Source organism: Dichomitus squalens (assembly GCF_000275845.1).
Source record: "Dichomitus squalens LYAD-421 SS1 unplaced genomic scaffold DICSQscaffold_1, whole genome shotgun sequence".
Taxonomy (NCBI): Eukaryota; Fungi; Basidiomycota; class Agaricomycetes; order Polyporales; family Polyporaceae; genus Dichomitus; species Dichomitus squalens.
The window spans coordinates 2,396,379-2,412,514 of record NW_006766883.1 but is presented as its reverse complement, the minus strand read 5'-3'; the positions used below and the strand labels follow the sequence as shown (position 1 = coordinate 2,412,514).

Sequence of the window (16,136 nt, the reverse complement as noted above, 5' to 3'; positions counted from 1 at the left end):
TGGGGCAGTCTTCTTCTGCGACGCGGGTTTCTTCGCCTTGGATGCAGGCTTCGCTCTGGACGCAGGCTTCGCTTTGGATGCAGGCTTCTCTGGCGCGAGTTGATTGTCCTCGGACGCGTTCCGAGTTTTGAGGGTGTTTTGCGCTGCGGCACGATCTTGCGCACGAGTGGTCGGCATGGCTATAATGTGGCAGTATTGGACGAGGAACGCATCCTTGAGGTGCGGTTGCATGGCAGCCCGCCGCTATAAATTCTGTGGAGATCTCTGTGACGACTGACGTCACCTGCGCACCGCGCGTCTCAGGTCAGTTAGCCGCCAAGGTCAGCGCTCCAGCAGTCGCGACTGCATGCTTCTAGGTAGTCGCGGTATGTCGAGGTCTTATGCACCAGAACACGAGGGAACGCCTGAGACCTCAGAAGGGGTGCGCACGGAAGGACTGGTGCAATGTAAGATTTGGACGTGACGCGATACAAGTACAACGAACGAGCTTCAAGACTTCGCGCAACTAACATGGACTTCATGCTCTCCTACTCTCCTGCTGCTACTACTACTCCCACACATGCACCGTGCACCGTGACGAAGTGCAGAGACAAACACCAGCCACAGCATGCTACGTCAAGAAGAGTCTCGCCATTTGAACAGCGTATCGACGAAACGTCGATTCAGCGTATCCTTCGACTGTCCACTGGCACCGTGACGCTCCCCGATGGTACCCACGGATTGCGAACGTGATGGAGGGATATTGCTGAAGCGGGAATGTGAGCCTGTGCTTCTACAACGACAGAAGGTACATCGTACTGGAGTCCACTGGCGTCGCCGACAGTGTTTTTGTCTGCGTTTGCGACGCCTCCCTTGGAAGCACCCTGGGTATGCGCATGCTCGTCCAGGACCCTCTCGAACTCGACGGCAGGATCGTAGTAGAACTGCGCGAACGCCATGGCTACTGAATATCGAGTGAGATAGATGCGGTCCACGTGGTGGTGGACAGCGGCTCGAGTGTTCACGAGAAGGAGCGTGGCGGATGTGAATGTCACATAAGCGAGCGAGGCTCTTAAGGAGGTCCTGTTTATGTACTACATTGAAGGTTCATCGTGCCTATATAGGGAATACAGCATGCGAATCGCGGCACGTACGTGTCCTGCAGCTGACATACCGCTTGACTAACCAAAACATGGGCCGTCCCCTGCCGAACAAGCTGAGTGCCAGTGTGGCGCGTGTATGTCCGATATATTGTGAGTACAACAAAAATGTCTATGCTGCTATAAAGGCAGTCCTTATAGATATCAGTTCATTTGAGCCTATCTGACAGCCAGTGAACCGACACCCATCGCACACTCGGAACAAGGTACAAGTACAACAACGAAGGAAACATACATACATACGATCCGTTTAACTTCAGTACGCGCCCCATCCCAATGTCCGACATATCGACCGAAAAGAGCCCAGAGTCCAACCGTACCTCCCACCTCAGACAGTGATCATCTCGACATCCCTCAACTCCCTCTCGACGCCCCTCGGCTCCTCCTTCACCGTAACCTCTGCAGCCATCCCCGAAGACGCTGCCATCGACACAGCTGGGGGAGTCCCATGCCGCCTCCTGTACTCCATGTTGATCGTCACCAGCAAGTCCCGCAACAGCGCTGCGTGCCTCCGCCTCTCCTCCGGCGTGATCGGCGCCTTCCCGCTCCGGCCCTCGAGCTCGATCTTGCCCACGCCCCGCGCGAGCTCCTCCTGGTGCTGTGCGATGGCGTCGCGCGAGCCATATGACGGCGCGAGCGCGCTGATGGGCGGCAGGACAGGGTACGCGACATCCTTCTCCCTCTCCCTCTCCTTCTCAATCGACAGAGACGCGTACGTCGGGGGCGGCGAAGCGTAGCGTTGCGGCGGAGGCGAGGGCGTCGAGTCTTCCGAGATGGGCGAGGGGCTCCTGTGTGCCGTGAGCGTCGACGTCGATAGAGTCGGCGAGACCGTAGGCTCGCGCGAAGGCGCGGCTGGTACAGACGAGGGCGACGGCGTGTGGAAGCGGCTTGCGAGAGGCGGCAGCTTGAATTGCTCGTCGCCAGACGTGAGGAGCGGGTAGAGCGGGCTGCTCTCGCTGGGCGCAATCGAGGACACCGAAGGGAGCGAAGACGCCGCAGAGGCGGTGAGGCGCGCGGGGAGACCGATGTGGCCCACGCGGCCGAGCTTTGGCTCCACGGGCTCTGGGCGGGTCGCGAGGGTCGAACACGAGCTGGACGCAGGTGAGGCGGAGCTCGACGGACCCGCGCTCCTCAGAGGGATGACGGTGCGCATGTTCTTCGCGCTGTAGTCGACAGGCGCAAGCTGTACCGGTGGCGGCGCACGGCCAGTACGCACGAAGTCGAAAGCTGCGGCGCTCTCCGGGGAGACCGTAAGGGGGATATGCGGAGGCGTTGAATGCGGAGGAGTGGACATGCCAGAGTGCGAGGAAAGCGGCGACGCGCCGGCGCTCCCGCCCATGTCGAGAGGGGGCGTGAGATAGTGCGAGTAATTTTGAGCAGAATAGGATTGCCCGTGAAACTGGGGAAGGCCGCCGAGGGAGAGGTGTTCGTCTGTCGCAGAAGCACGCTGCGCACGGAAACGGTTCGTGGTGTATGGGAACGCGGCGCCGGGACCGATGTCTTGCGCAGAGGGATAGAGCCCAAACTGTACAGACTGAATGGAGTGCTGAGATGACCTGCTCGCGTACGACGAAGGCCCATGGTGCGAAAACTCGTTGATGGGGATGAATCCAGAATCGCCATGATAGCTCGCACCGGAACCCGGCCCAGGGGCAGAAGGCATCCCAGGCATGCCTGCGAGCCCGAGCTGGGCAAGATTCGCAGGGTCGAAGAATGATGCCTCGTCTATGTTAGCGTGGGGGACGGAATGGGAGTGCTGGTGCCGCGGATGCGCGGCAGCTCCCGCAACGTCGCGGCCGAGAGTTATCAGGAACTCGTTGACTGCGGCGAGCTCTTCTGGTGTACGGATGTCGAACGAAACGGAACGAGGGGGGAAAGAAGGTCCCTGTGACATCGAGGTGGGAGGCGGTCCACCGCTCGTGGCCGAACTCAGCGACTGCTGGTAGGCAAGATTGCTCAGTCGTGCTGCCATATCTGAGTTCAAGTTACTCAGCATCCGCGGACGCAGTGAAAACAGGATGGACTCACGGGGATCGTATGCAGGAGTAACGCGTCGCTTCTTGACATCTGCAAAGAACTCGTCCACGGTGTAATCATAGCTGCGCTTTGAGCCGCTAACAGGGGCGCTTCGGTTTTGGACGTCCTCTGCAAGCACTTCCCATGTAGGGAGTTGTGACTGGACACGGTACATATGATTTCTCCCATGGGCGGCTGCAACCTCCCGAGCGTAGTCGAGCTCTGGCGAGGGTGTGGGTAGCACCCCAAAGTCAGCACCTAGTACGCGGGCAATATGCGATGAGCACTGAAGCGACGACATTGTTTTGCAATAGAGCACTTGCCTGATGAGCTGTCCGACAGGGGTACGGATGAAGATTTCGCACGCGCGGCGGATCCGTGGTGCTGCTCAGCCGGCGGAGCGATGCTATGCGGCTTGTCGCCCTCGCCACGCACGCGCGATGAGTAGGTAGGGTCGGAAACGGTGATGGCCTTGGAGTGCTTGTGTTGCGCGTGATGTTCTTCTGTGTGTATTTTCTCGTGCTTCTTCAGGTCCTGGGGTCGCTTGAACGGTTTCTTACATATATCACAGACGTGCGGTTTGAGAGGGGTGTGCACTGTAGGTACGATGCGGTCCGCGCGAGCATCGCCGTCGTTCCGTCAATATCGTGTGGCATACAGCGACATTGGGCATGGGAGGGATGATTGTATGCGTACCTCTGAGGTGACTTGTGATGTGGTCGCGCTTGGCACACGTTGTGCCGCAGTCTTTCCATTTGCATGTCAAGCACAGGTTGCCGGTCGACTTTCGGCCTATATGGTCGTTGCATAGATGATTGTAGAGCGACTCGGGATCGGGGAGGGCCTTGTCGCAGCCAACCCACTGGCACTGATGACCAGCTGAGTCGTCGGACGCAGCGCTGGACGAGCTGAGCCCGCTGTTGGACGAGGGCGGGATCTCGGGAGAGGTACGCTCCGCAGCGTCCGAGGGGTCGGACGGGGACGCGACGGAGGCCTTGGGAGAGTGCGATGATTGGCTCATAGGTTGTGAGATGCCAAAGAAGGGGGAAGAGCGGAGGTCGTCGAGGAAGTCGAAGGGGTAGAGCTGGCGATGGAGGGTGTGCTGGAGGGTGGAGAGTGGGACGAGATGGGGGAAGTTGTCCTGGTCCATGGCGGAGGAGTATAGTCTCTTTAAGCTCTGTCGCCGATGTCGATCTCTTGGCAAAATGTGCGTGCCAAGGCCCGAGCAAGAGAAAGGCTTGGCAACACTTGGCACTGCTTACCTAACTTCCCTCACCCTCTTCCCACAGGCGCCCATTGGGTGTGGGCGTTTCTCTTCCTACTCCTTGACCGTGTAGGCATCTGGCTGCCTGCGCAATACTGCCCCCTCTCATGCACATCTCCTCCGAACCAGAACCAACACCTTCTTCATTCCGCCCCACAAATCTCGTGCCAATGCGTGCACTTCCGCTGTCAGCTCCGGCGCTGGCATCGCTATATAAATCCGACTCAGTACTGCAGCACACAAGGCCAGGCGCCTTCGTCGCGGGACATGGATTGCCGAGCATACAACAAGCCCCGCCTTCCTCTTCCGGAGTGTGAACACGTTCACTTGTGACGTCGCTAGATGAAGATGCCGTTTGACTGCTTTCGGAGCGCACACATGAATCTCCCGTTGGCACCCGAGCACTCTGCTGTGTTGCGCTTCCTGTTCTCGACTTTCGAAGCTCCTGACGCCACCGCTCACACAGCCGACTCAATTAGACATACACGTACCGCTACCAGAGGCCGCTCGCGAGTGGGGAACAGAAGACATACAGGCATGTGTCCACTGCGTTGGAAACGTGGGTGTTGACCTTTGGATGTAGCCAGGGACCTGCCCGGCGGGCGAACCAAGCATCTTCGAGTCATTCATCGGGATGGTTCGTGAGATTGTGGTCATCAGTACCGGGGTAGTGGTGAGCATCTCGCAGAAGTACGGCTGACATTATGATAGATGTGCTCTCAAAGCCGGAGTGACTCGGAACCCGCGATGCTCACGACGTTGTTTCACAGAGCTTCTGTACGCCCGCGGGCAGCTCCGGCGACCTCGTCAAACTATGTTCACCCGGTGGACGTCGAGCTCGGCGACTTCTTTAGAGATAGGAGACAGTCGGAGGGTCCAAATTCGCCCGGCATTCAAGGAGAAATCACACAGTACGCATTCGCAGTCCCTGGCGCCCCTTGTCATGGATCGTGCTGGGCGGTGTTCATGTGTTCCAGCTTGCGAATGCCGTGCGGAACACGAAGGGCTCAGGACAGTTCAAGACGCCGTCACGTAAAGAACGTCAAGAAGGTTTGTGTATGCCAAGCCCATCTTCCCATCGTCAATGATCGCATGGCCCGATCAAGATCTGGTCCTCCACTGGCGCCCGGGATCTCTTTGCCTGAGGCTAGCTGAGGCACCGCTATTGCGCGACGCCTCGGCCAGAGGCTTGGCATTGTATGCTGCGGCTCGGGTCGTTGCGCCGCAGTATGGCGCATCCTCAGACTGGCTGTCCCCGCCATAGCGGACTGAGCGGTTATGCGGAGGTACGCAGGGGAACAGCGCGAGGGCTACTTTCCTCAGTGCACTCCCGATTTCCCTGGGGCGCAGCCTTGGAAGCTTCGAACACTCCCATGCTCTCATTGTGCGCTTCGTTCATCTAACCAAGTTTGAGAAATTATTTCCATGCATGCACAAAGGCTACTTTCGCGGAAGGTTCGGCTTGCTTATCGTGTGTGCGCGATCCCACCCCAACCGCGTCGCACGCACCGTGGTCAGGGCGTCCTTGAACCTACGTGCGTCCCCATGGCGTACAGCCCGGTCTATTACCGTCGAGGGGCATGCGAACGCTATCTTGACAAGGTAGTTGGCTAGCGGTCCCCGCGCCCTAGTCTCCCTCGGCAGGGATTCGGTTCCCCTGTGCGAGGCAATGGACGCAAGCCGGGCATCAGCACGCTTCCGAGTCCGAGAAACTGGTACGCTTCATTCAACACAATTAACCTCGACTCACATCGCGAAGCCGTAGCCGCACCTTACCGTGGACCCGGTGGGGTGTGGTTACGTGGCGTCATTGATAGAAGCCACCCATGGACAATACGTCGCTGTTGACTGGGTAGGATGGCAACTCCAGAGGGACGTTCAGGTCCTGGATGACTTCCTCGGCACCCACGTCCCAAAATACAACTCCGAGGCTTTTCTTTAGTAGCCCTTCAGGAGCCCGGAAGCAACTCCGTTCGATGTCAGTGGAGCCGCCGACGGAATGCCGGCGGAATGGAGGGTTTGGTCGCGGACAGGCCTCCATGAGAGGACGGAGAAAGGAAGTGAGCCAAGGGATCGCACACGCATAGCATCATGTGGTGTCTATGGTCAATGTCGAGGCGACGATCTGGCCACGTGCGAAAACGTACTACGCACAAATGAATTACAGCACTACGAGCACTACGAACACTATAGCTACAGCACGACAACAAGAGAATATATTTTAGAACATGATCACACGTCCCAATCCAAAGTATGAATATCGCAGTCCCAGTGGTAAGAGCACGAAGTAGCGGACGGCACGCCAAGGCGTGCTGACAGATTGCTATCCCAAGCACGGTATATGGAGGCGCAAAAGCGGACAAGCTCTTCGTTCACGACTTTTTGAGCGTCAGCTTGATCTTGGGAGCGCCTGAAGGCGTTGCCGGCATCTCGTCCTCGTCATCCGGTACCATCGGCGGACTTGTCGCAAGAGGCGAGGGCCCATGGGAGCCAGGGAAGCTGAGCGAAGGTCCCGCGCGAAGCGAACTGGACGCCGCGGGAGAGAACAAGGCCTCAGACCCAGCACCAAAGTTGAAGCTGCCGCTCGTGCCTGTGGGGGACGTCGCGGGAGGAGAGGCTGCGGAGGGTGTTGGCAGGGGCGTTGTGCCCTGGTTGAACTCTGCCCATCGAGGACACTTGCGATTCGTTTCTTCGCAAGAGGGAGAGGATAAATGGAAGAGAGATGGGTGCAATTAGCTCAGAAAAAAGAGCCGACGGCAAAAGGATGAGGCTTACTCATGTGTCCCATCTGACCGCAATGCCCGCAACGACGCTGGAAAAGCCAAGACGTAAGTACACATGAGCATGGAGCAAGTGGACGGGCGGAGCTTACAGTGGTGTCGGGTTTGATAGGACGACTGAGTTGCAGCGGCGTCCCGCCTTCCTTGACAATCTTCGCGTTCTTCCGATGCAGACGACGTTCCTGATTCTTCTTCATCCGTGCAATTTCCTCCTCAATCCTGCAAACACAAAAGTAACGTCAGCGCTCATGTTGACAGCCGCAGCGGGAAAATACCCATCGCACCTCTTCTTCGCTCGCCTGTCGCGGTCAGCATCGCCGGTGGGCGCAAGAGCGTCGGCAGTCGTGTTCTCCTCCTCGATCGCCTGCCGCTTCTTCACGTAAGCCTGGATGACCGCAGCATCTCGAACAATCTCGGTCTGCCACTCGCCCCCCACTAACCGCCTGATCCTGAGCACCCTCCTTGCGTCTGGACCCATGCTGCCATCACGCGCGACATCCCGCGCCAACGACGAGCCCCGGCTGTACGTCGGAGAGACCGGCGCAGGCGTCTCAATACGGATGATGCCCGACTGCGCCGGGTAGTAGCCCTCGAAAATGGACTGCTTGCGCTGCGGCTTCTTATCCGCTGCTGGGGCTTTCTTGTCCTCCTCGTCCTCCGAGAGCTCAGGCTCGTCCTTGCGGCTGAGCGAATCAAACTGCGCTTTCCAAATGCGCTCGATCTCGGACTTGTATATCTGCTGCTGCTCGGCGACGTTGTACCTGTGTGCGGATTTGGGACGGCTCTCGGCCTCGGCTATACGCATCGTCAGCAACAGTACGGACGGACAGCTCACAGGCGACATACCAAGCTTCTGCTCGTAGTCCTCACCGGCCTTCACGAAGATGTCCTTCATGGAGACGCGGATGAAGCTGAACGCCTCACCACGGCCAGTAGGGTCGCCTTCTCCGTGGAGCTTCAGCATCGCTTTGGCCTGCGTCGCGAACAAGAAGTTCTTCGTCGTGATCCACGGCGCAAGCTGCTGCTCGATCGAGAGGTTGCCCTCGTCTTCCTCTGCGACCTCGCCGTTGTAGCTGTAACCCGAGTCCTGGAGATGACGCTGGCCGACCTGCATACTCTCCGACAGGACGACTTGCTCTGGGGTGACCATCTTGAGCATATCGGTATACGAAGGGATTGTCCAGTTGCCCTTTAGACGCCAGAAACCCTGATGCTGCCCACGTCTATGGTACTCCATAAATTCCTGGGAGATCAGCACAGTGAGCCCGCTCATCAAGTGATCCGTAGTACAAACGAGTTCTACCTTTAGACGTTGTCGCATCTGCAGTTCATTCTGATCGGGGAAGTACTTCATCAAGCGAGAGATCTTGAGCCGCTTCTCAGTGCTCTTCTCGAGTAGTTTGAACGCGATGATCTGGAGGCGCTGCTTGATCGTGTTCGTTATCTTGCGCGAATGAGGTCCCGGGACTTCCGTGATGGGATAAGTCTGTCCGACCACAAAGAGGTTAGATATCTCTCGGATGTAGTATTTGGTCTCTCCTTTGGTGCTCGTGCTGAGGCCAGTTAGCTTCATGTATGCGCTGAGAAGGTGATGTAAGCACGTACCGGATGACCAGGAAGTCCGTGGGATATGCCTTATGTCGAAAGAGTGGGGCTCGAACGAGGTTATTGTAGAGCGCCGGCACTGTCTGCCCTGGATAGACAGAGCCAAACTTCATGAACGGCGACTCGTCCTGAGGCTCGATGACGATTGGCTCTCCAAGGTCACTCTATGCGAAGGTTCATCAAGGTGCCCAACCTCGAAGGGCCACTCCGATACGCACCTTCGGTATATAATCGTCTTTCTCGTTCTTCTTCCGGTAGTAGTTGACGAGAATGCTGCCCATCCCGAAGTTCGAGATGATGGGCGGGTGCTCCTCGGAGAACTCCCACAGCACGAAGTTGCTGGTGTCGCGGAGGCTGAGATCACCAGTACGGTGCAACCCTTCGCCGATGTCGCCACCTTTGCCAACTTTGCGCCCTGCCCTGTCTTTCTTCTTCTTCGCTGTACGGACCTTGCTGAAGTGCATCTCGATGTTGAGAGGGAACTGAAGGGCGGGTCGGTGGAAGGATCGCGCTTCTTGTTTCGACAGTCTTGTCTTGTACTGTAGTACATGACTGAGTGGAAGAACTAGATGGTGGACAAACTACGACTCACGAAGGGAAGCTGCAGCTTCTGCGCAGGATATGCGTGCTCGACGACAAGCTGCCCGAAGGTTTGGCGGACGCGGTGACGGCCGCCATCCTTCGACACCTCGTAGTACTGGTCGTTTGAGATGTTAAACTTGTCCTTTGGCAGCTGAGTGTCTGTACGCAGCCGCTTGCGTGGCCGAGCAACCTCTAGCACTAAGCAGTGAGCATGAGCCATCCGTATGGCCTTCTCCACTTTTCTGACCCACCTGCTGGCTTTTCCTCCTGGAACATGTCCTGCTCGTGCAACTCCAGCTGAGTGAAATCCCGGAACGGCTCGCGGGGACCCCAGATGATACTTTGAGTCCATAGACCAGTCTCGAGCGTCTTGTTCATCGGCGTCGTGAGGTTATTCTCCGGGGGAGCGGCGGATGATCTGGCGTCGTCGTCGGCTTCCCAGACGATCTGTTCATCCCAATTCGTGATATTGACTAGATCGAATGACCGGTCATCGAATGGGAGCGATGGCAGACCATCTGAGGTTCCGCGAGCCTGAAACCGTCGTTGTGGAAAGTAATCACAAACGCACGAAAGCACACACGAACACACCTGCAGAGCTCGTCTGAGATCTGACTCAACATCCCCTGCTGCCACTACCTGCTCCACCCGCTTACTCTCCACCTGCCGCTCCGTATCTCCTACGATAGCTTGAAGGAAGTTCTTCGGGACGTCCTTCTTCCTTGGATACACAGACTCCACTGCAGTGCAACGTGCAGGTATGAGCTTCAGCGGGAAACAGGGTACACGTTTGTGACTGACCGGTGAAGGGTCGCTTGGATATACGAGACTTATGGACAGTCACTCCTTTGAACAACTCTGTGAAGTCCAGGATCTTGTCCTTCTCAAAAGTAGGAAACCGCTCGTATACAGTCTTCGGTCGCTCGACGAGCCTTCGTATGATTCGCTTGCGTCTCTGCTTCGGGCCCACCTGTGGAGACACCACCTCCATCTTGACCGGCCCAGCGTGTTCGTCCTCCTCTGCTAGCTCCCTGTCTACCTCATCTTCCCAGTCCTCGCCCTCTCCTGGCCCAACCACTTCCTCATCTTCGTCCCATCTGTCGTTATAGATCTGCTTCGCGCTGATGGAGGGGACTCCAGAAATGCCAAGTTGGTTAGAGAGACCAGGTCCTGTCGGCAAGTCAAGCCCAGAGAGAACATTATCCAGCGAGAAGCCAGTAAGAGTGGCGATGACGCTATCCTCCTCCTGGAAGAAACGCGTCAGAACACCTGGGACTAGTGTGAAATTCTAGCGAACGCACTTGGCCAGCCATGGGGACCCGTAGAATGCAACTTCGAGGGTGGCGGGGCTATAGGTGCTTAAAGACAAGGTATTGTACGAAGATCCTGAGACGAGCAGAGCACCTAGCGAGGAATGACACGTACGAGGACGTGAGGGAGAGCGGGCCAGGGGTGATCTAAGAGTGAGGACGAGGAGTGGCCACCGACGCCGCGGTCCGTGAACGGCGCTTATCAAGCTGGTGGGAACCACGATCGAGATCGAAATATGGGCGCCTCCGTAGTAAGCCCTGACGCAGGGTCGTTCCCTGCGGCGCGTCGTGCGACGGGTCCCAGCCTCGTCTCTCTCCTCCACCACGCCGACCTGCGCCACCCGCGCCATTTTTTGCGTCAATACCTCTCTCAGTCCTATCTGCTCCTGTCAGCATGTCATCCAAAGTTGCGCTGGACAAGGACACTAAGAAGAGACTAGACGTGAGAGACCTTCCGTCATTAGGCAGACGCGTAACTCAGGACGGGCTTGCTCGTATTTCTTGCATCGGTAATAGGACTTCCGCAGCACTGTTCATAAGGCCGCAGAGGATATTGTCTTTAAGACTTTCCCCAACAAGGTCCGTAAGTATCATCTCTTATGGCTTCAAAGTAGCTGACACTTCAGCCACAATAGGTTCTGTGAGTCTTCCCCAGCGCACTGGCCACTTGCGCACCTGCTCACAGGTTTGTCCTAGTGAGCTCCAAAAGCTCATCGACTCTACTTATGAGTCCAGCTCGCCCTTCCATCTGTCGCATGCCCCGAAGAGCACTGACACCACTGTCTACCCTGCACCTGTACCTTCGTCTGAGCCCGAACCGAAGAAACGGAAACTAGAGTCCGGAGATGCCGTAAATGGCGTCACCCACACCGACGCTAAACATGCGAAGCATCCCGGGAAAATGGTTTCAAATCAGCACATCGTCGCCCTCCACGACCAGCTCAAGCGCGAATGCGAGACTCTGGCCGAGCTCTGTGTGAGTACTCATATCGCTGATTAATCGACGTGAGGTTATATCCATATACCTCAGGACAAGGTCAAGCTATGGATCAACCTGTCGATGCCTAAGTGAGTTGTGTCCCAAATGTCGGATGAAGCATCTCGTTCACACCCGTTTTCTCAGGATCGAGGAGTAAGTCTGGTGTGCTCTAATAGTGTATGATGTCGCTAACAGGTTTGTTAAGTGGAGATAACTTTGGTATGTGCTCATCTCTGCACCCACGCATGCTGCAGCTGACTGTGTCATTTAGGCGTCCAGATCCAGGAAGGTTTGTGATTCCCAGCAGCTGCAGCTCCTCTGACCATGCTTTGACGCTCGCTATAGATTGTCTGTCTGAGTTGCATCGCTCACAAGAGAGCGCATACAACCTCCGGGACGCAGCTCGCCAGGACTATCTGACTCGTGCCAAGATATGTAGCAAAGTCATGAAGTACCCTCACCTCGAGGATTACCAGGTGAGCGCAAGCGCAGCCTCAATCAATCTGCTCGTTGTTCATACGCATCACATAGCTGGCGCTGAAGGAGCATGATGAGAAACAACTTTATGTCGCCCGACAAAACCTTCATGACTTGCGGTCCATATATGCTGTTCTTATGGACATCCTGCATAAGAACATCGAGAAGGTCAGTTTGTCTCTCCGGGGGGACTTCGCCTAACCTCATAACCACATTTTCAGATCCGTTCACCGAAGGGTAATAACTCGAGCTCCATGTACTGATGCCTATAGTGGCTGCAGATATCGATGCTTCGAATGTTTGAGACTACGGTGGACCGTAGACTTCATCCCCATGACTCTATGACACCGGACGTTGACCCTAGAATCGTATACGACCGCACGCTTGTGTATCATAGCGAACACTCCTACTCTAGATTCAAATGCTATCTTGTGTTCCCGACAGAGGATGACGCGACACGATACAATATAGGTTGTTCGAACTGCTGACAACACATAACACCATACAAATCCAAGGATACAAGTGGTCGATCATACAGAGATCGTTTTGAAGATGTTGAACCCGTCGTACGCAGTGCTTATGACCGCGCCTGGGATCTGTGGGTGCCAGTGGACCTCCTTGACGTCCTTCTGGCCCTGATGCACGAACAGAAGCTGAGGAGGGACCTCGCGTCCACCCTCGGTCGCATCCATCGGACCAGCCTCTTCGTCGTCTTGCTCGACCGCGAGGTCCCAGAGCGTGACCTGGTCATCGGCGCCAGACGCGGCGAAGATAGAGTCCTCCGTTGGATGCCACTCGATGGATGTGATGGGCGCTGTGTGCCAGGTGAACGCAGCAACAGGCGAAGGATCTGGCGCGGTGCTGTAGCGGAATGCGTCAGTAATACAGTCCATCGTGACCACACCTCCATCGCGCTCACCCGGCTTTCTTGACATTCCGCAGGTCCCACACCTTGATCCCGCCCTCGTCGCCGCCGCTGAGCAGAAGGTACGTCGTCGCGCGGTTCCAGCTGATCACGTTCACGTCGCTCTCGTGCGCGCGCGCGATGCCCGCGACGCTCTGTCGGCCCTTCGCGCGCACATCCCACACCCGCACGCTCTGGTCCGCCGAGCACGACGCGAACACGGTCGGCTCGCTTGGGCTCCACTGCAGGTCCTCGACGCTCGACGTGTGCGACGCAAACGGCTGGGCGAGCGCGTTGAACCCGCTGGGCGTCGTCGTCGTCAGGAAGATCTTCGCGTGCACGTCGCCCGTGAGCAGGCGGAGCGCGGACGGGTTCGCGCCGCCCGACGCGGCCCAGTCCATCGCGAAGCCCTCGGCGCGCCCGTGCGAGCTGATGGTGAAGGCGGGGGTGTGCGTGCGCGATTTGTCGACGGCGTAGCCGGGGACGTCGAGCGCCTCGATGAGCGGGCGGACGTCCCATATGTGCACTTTGCCGGTCTCTGCCCAGCTTGCGACGTAGTAGGGTTGGGATACGGGAGGGAGGGGAGAGGATGCGGGAAGGGGTTGTGCGCGGATGCGGTTGACGCCGCCTAGGTGTGGGACCGAGCGGTGTTCGAGGACGGGGTCTTCGTCTAGTGCGTCGTCGTCCTCTTCGTCCTCGTCGTCCGTGTCTTCTCAAGTGTGTTATTTTGAGATGGAGCTAGTATCTTGTTCAGGTGCTTACCGTGTTCCTTTTGTGTCTTATGCAATGAGCTCATCTTGTAGACTTGGATCTCGTTGTTCTTCGCTACATCAGCCTGGGTGCCGGTAACGATGTACGCGGTTGCAGGGTATCGTTGTCTCTGGTCCCCAAGGTTGTCCCGGAGAACGTCAAAGGAAAGACATGGCCAGTTGACAGTCATGTTGTGCCGCATGATATACACTGAGTCGTCCGGTTCGAGGATCTCATCCTTCCCTAGTTTATGGACTCCGGGTATGAAGGCTTCGGGTGCTTGGGGAGGCTCTTCGGACTCTTCGATCGGGGGCATAACCTCGTCGTCCACATCCATAGCTACGCCTCAAAGTCAGGCACCATAGGGACTGTACCCGCAGTGCAAGACGTACAGTCATCTCCCTTCCCCTGCTCACCATCTACGACGTCCTCATCGCTCTCGTACTCGTCCTCCCATCCGTCCTCAAACTCGCCCATCTCGTCGTCCGCAGCATCTTCCTTCCGTTTTGACTCCGACCTAGGAGTTTTGCGCGGCTCTAGGTGGCTTCCAGACGAGGAGTTGACTTCTGTTGCAGAACGCTTAGACATTTTGAAGCATTAGGGTGCAGGATATCAAGGCTTTCTGCTTATGAGCGCCTGATCATTTCGCATCCAATTTTTAGAAGCGCCGAAGATTAGGACCACGTGGGTGCCATCGACAAACCCAAATCGGGTACAGTTGGACGTGGGAACCCGAAGGAAGCGGGATTATCGCTTCCCAGGGATTCGGAAGGTGCAGTGGGTGCGGGGAAAGTTGGACAAAGTGCCAGCTGCCCATTGGCGTTGGGGTGAGCCTCGATCATTTGTCGAAGGCTGCCGTGTCTCGCTTGCAATCTTGACGCTGCGTGGCCTGTGGGACTCTTTCTAGCACGTTCTTCCTTATTCCTTCTTGTTGCATTGAGCCTGCTGCCATCCTTTGAGTCTCAGGAGCGTTCTAACGTCCAGAGAGTATCTCGCGGACGCACCGCGCTCCTACCATGCTGACAATAATATGTACTCGACTGTCATCTAGGCTGTAGAGGTGGCCACGTATATACTCTGCTGACATGGCCAATTTTAACTCCGATTTGAATCCATGATCAGCCGTCCGCCGTGGGGACGCGTATACTTTCAACGTAAGGATGTATTTTCCGATGTCCGCCATTCACGTTCTCAGGGATATAAGTAGCCATGTCCAGGAGCGTTGCCACCAGCACTTCCCACTCCTTCCTATTTGCCACGTTCCTTGACTACGTATCTATCTCCCTTGCACAAGAAGAATGTCCGGCATTGTCCTTCACAAGGAGTACGTTGATGACCACAGTCGCGAGCGTCCATCTGCTTTTTCCTCTGACTGACTGTGAGGCACTCAGGTTCGCGTACCCCGTTGCCGCGGCGGTGTCCACCTTCTGGCTCCTTACGTGGCAGACCATTCGAGTCGGTGCCGCCCGTAAGCTGGCTAAGATCGACTACCCTCAGGGTAAGGTTCACCTATCCTCAAAGGTTCGGGAACGTACCCACTGACATTTTGCTGCAGTCTACGCCGAGAAGGCGGAGGCCGCTGTCAACCAGGCCGCTCAGAAGTTTAACTGCGCGCAGCGTAAGTTCTATATCTCGATGATGGTGGACCGTTGTGCGGTTGTGACACACTCATACAGGCGCCCATCAAAATACTCTTGAGGTCCTCCCGGTTATCCTCACGGGCACTCTTGTCACCGGGTTGAAGCACCCTATCGCCGCCTCAGCCCTCTGCGGTACTTGGGTCTTAGCTCGTGTCTTCTACACCATCGGCTACTCGACCGGGGACCCCAAGAAGGTGCGCAACTTGCGAGTTTTCGAGAGCCAATTATAGACACTTACAGATATCGGGCGTAGCGCAACATGCTCAAGTCTTCCACTATCGGCGGTCTGGCACTATTCGGTGAGTTGCATCGGTGCAAGTTGCTGTACAATAGCTGACTGGGTGGAAATGGTGATTGACCAGGCCTTGTTTTGACGTCGACTGCTTCTGCTGTCGCCTTTGTGCGACAAGCCCTGGAGGTTTGATTCATAGACGTTATACTATACTTGTAATGGGTAATTCACTGCGATGCAGCAAAATGATCAGTATCTCTGTATACTGCCTTGTTGTTGACAATGGTGGATTGTGTTTGTCCAACAAGCCATTCAAACGCTATGGGAATGTGGGATTAGCGCCGTCAATAGGGCGATCCGAGCGCGTGTACAGATACCGAGAGCCTCCCGATCTATACCACCGCTGACCTCGACAGCGCAATCCTATTCTCTCCTGTCTTCTATGTGCACCTTCCTAG

General features: G+C 56.6%; 5 protein-coding genes across 5 annotated transcripts; 1 reads left to right on the top strand and 4 right to left on the bottom strand.

Moving 5' to 3' along the window:
* Positions 1-615: 615 nt before the first annotated feature.
* DICSQDRAFT_165035 (uncharacterized protein) lies at positions 616-938 on the bottom strand (the record flags this gene model as incomplete). Its single annotated transcript, XM_007360553.1, has 2 exons — positions 616-745; positions 799-938. 2 exons carry the CDS (start codon positions 936-938, stop codon positions 616-618), a joined length of 270 nt encoding a protein of 89 aa, XP_007360615.1.
* Positions 939-1,201: 263 nt separating this feature from the next.
* Positions 1,202-4,257, bottom strand: DICSQDRAFT_76715 (uncharacterized protein). The gene is made up of 4 exons (XM_007360552.1): positions 3,852-4,257; positions 3,479-3,751; positions 3,168-3,413; positions 1,202-3,113 (listed from the first exon to the last, which is right to left on the bottom strand). The coding sequence occupies exons 1-4, from the start codon at positions 4,174-4,176 to the stop codon at positions 1,468-1,470; spliced, it is 2,490 nt and encodes an 829-aa protein (XP_007360614.1). The 5' UTR covers positions 4,177-4,257; the 3' UTR covers positions 1,202-1,467.
* A 2,534-nt stretch (positions 4,258-6,791) lies between these two features.
* Positions 6,792-10,699, bottom strand: DICSQDRAFT_142762 (uncharacterized protein; the record flags this gene model as incomplete). Its single annotated transcript, XM_007360551.1, has 13 exons — positions 6,792-7,108; positions 7,195-7,231; positions 7,292-7,418; positions 7,484-7,994; positions 8,046-8,442; positions 8,503-8,752; positions 8,805-8,968; positions 9,023-9,343; positions 9,397-9,584; positions 9,638-9,920; positions 9,978-10,126; positions 10,188-10,632; positions 10,688-10,699. 13 exons carry the CDS (start codon positions 10,697-10,699, stop codon positions 6,792-6,794), a joined length of 3,201 nt encoding a protein of 1,066 aa, XP_007360613.1.
* A 379-nt stretch (positions 10,700-11,078) lies between these two features.
* On the bottom strand, positions 11,079-14,401 carry DICSQDRAFT_131466 (glutamate-rich WD repeat containing). The gene is made up of 13 exons (XM_007360550.1): positions 14,199-14,401; positions 13,819-14,145; positions 13,072-13,765; positions 12,374-13,013; positions 12,207-12,320; positions 12,021-12,151; positions 11,947-11,964; positions 11,881-11,894; positions 11,820-11,828; positions 11,727-11,764; positions 11,389-11,672; positions 11,213-11,278; positions 11,079-11,138 (listed from the first exon to the last, which is right to left on the bottom strand). Exons 1-4 carry the CDS (start codon positions 14,392-14,394, stop codon positions 12,683-12,685), a joined length of 1,548 nt encoding a protein of 515 aa, XP_007360612.1. The 5' UTR covers positions 14,395-14,401; the 3' UTR covers positions 11,079-11,138; positions 11,213-11,278; positions 11,389-11,672; positions 11,727-11,764; positions 11,820-11,828; positions 11,881-11,894; positions 11,947-11,964; positions 12,021-12,151; positions 12,207-12,320; positions 12,374-12,682.
* Positions 14,402-15,046: 645 nt separating this feature from the next.
* Positions 15,047-15,997, top strand: DICSQDRAFT_76710 (membrane-associated proteins in eicosanoid and glutathione metabolism). The gene is made up of 6 exons (XM_007360549.1): positions 15,047-15,130; positions 15,198-15,304; positions 15,362-15,424; positions 15,483-15,640; positions 15,700-15,745; positions 15,809-15,997. The coding sequence occupies exons 1-6, from the start codon at positions 15,105-15,107 to the stop codon at positions 15,868-15,870; spliced, it is 462 nt and encodes a 153-aa protein (XP_007360611.1). The 5' UTR covers positions 15,047-15,104; the 3' UTR covers positions 15,871-15,997.
* The last annotated feature ends 139 nt before the right edge of the window (positions 15,998-16,136 follow it).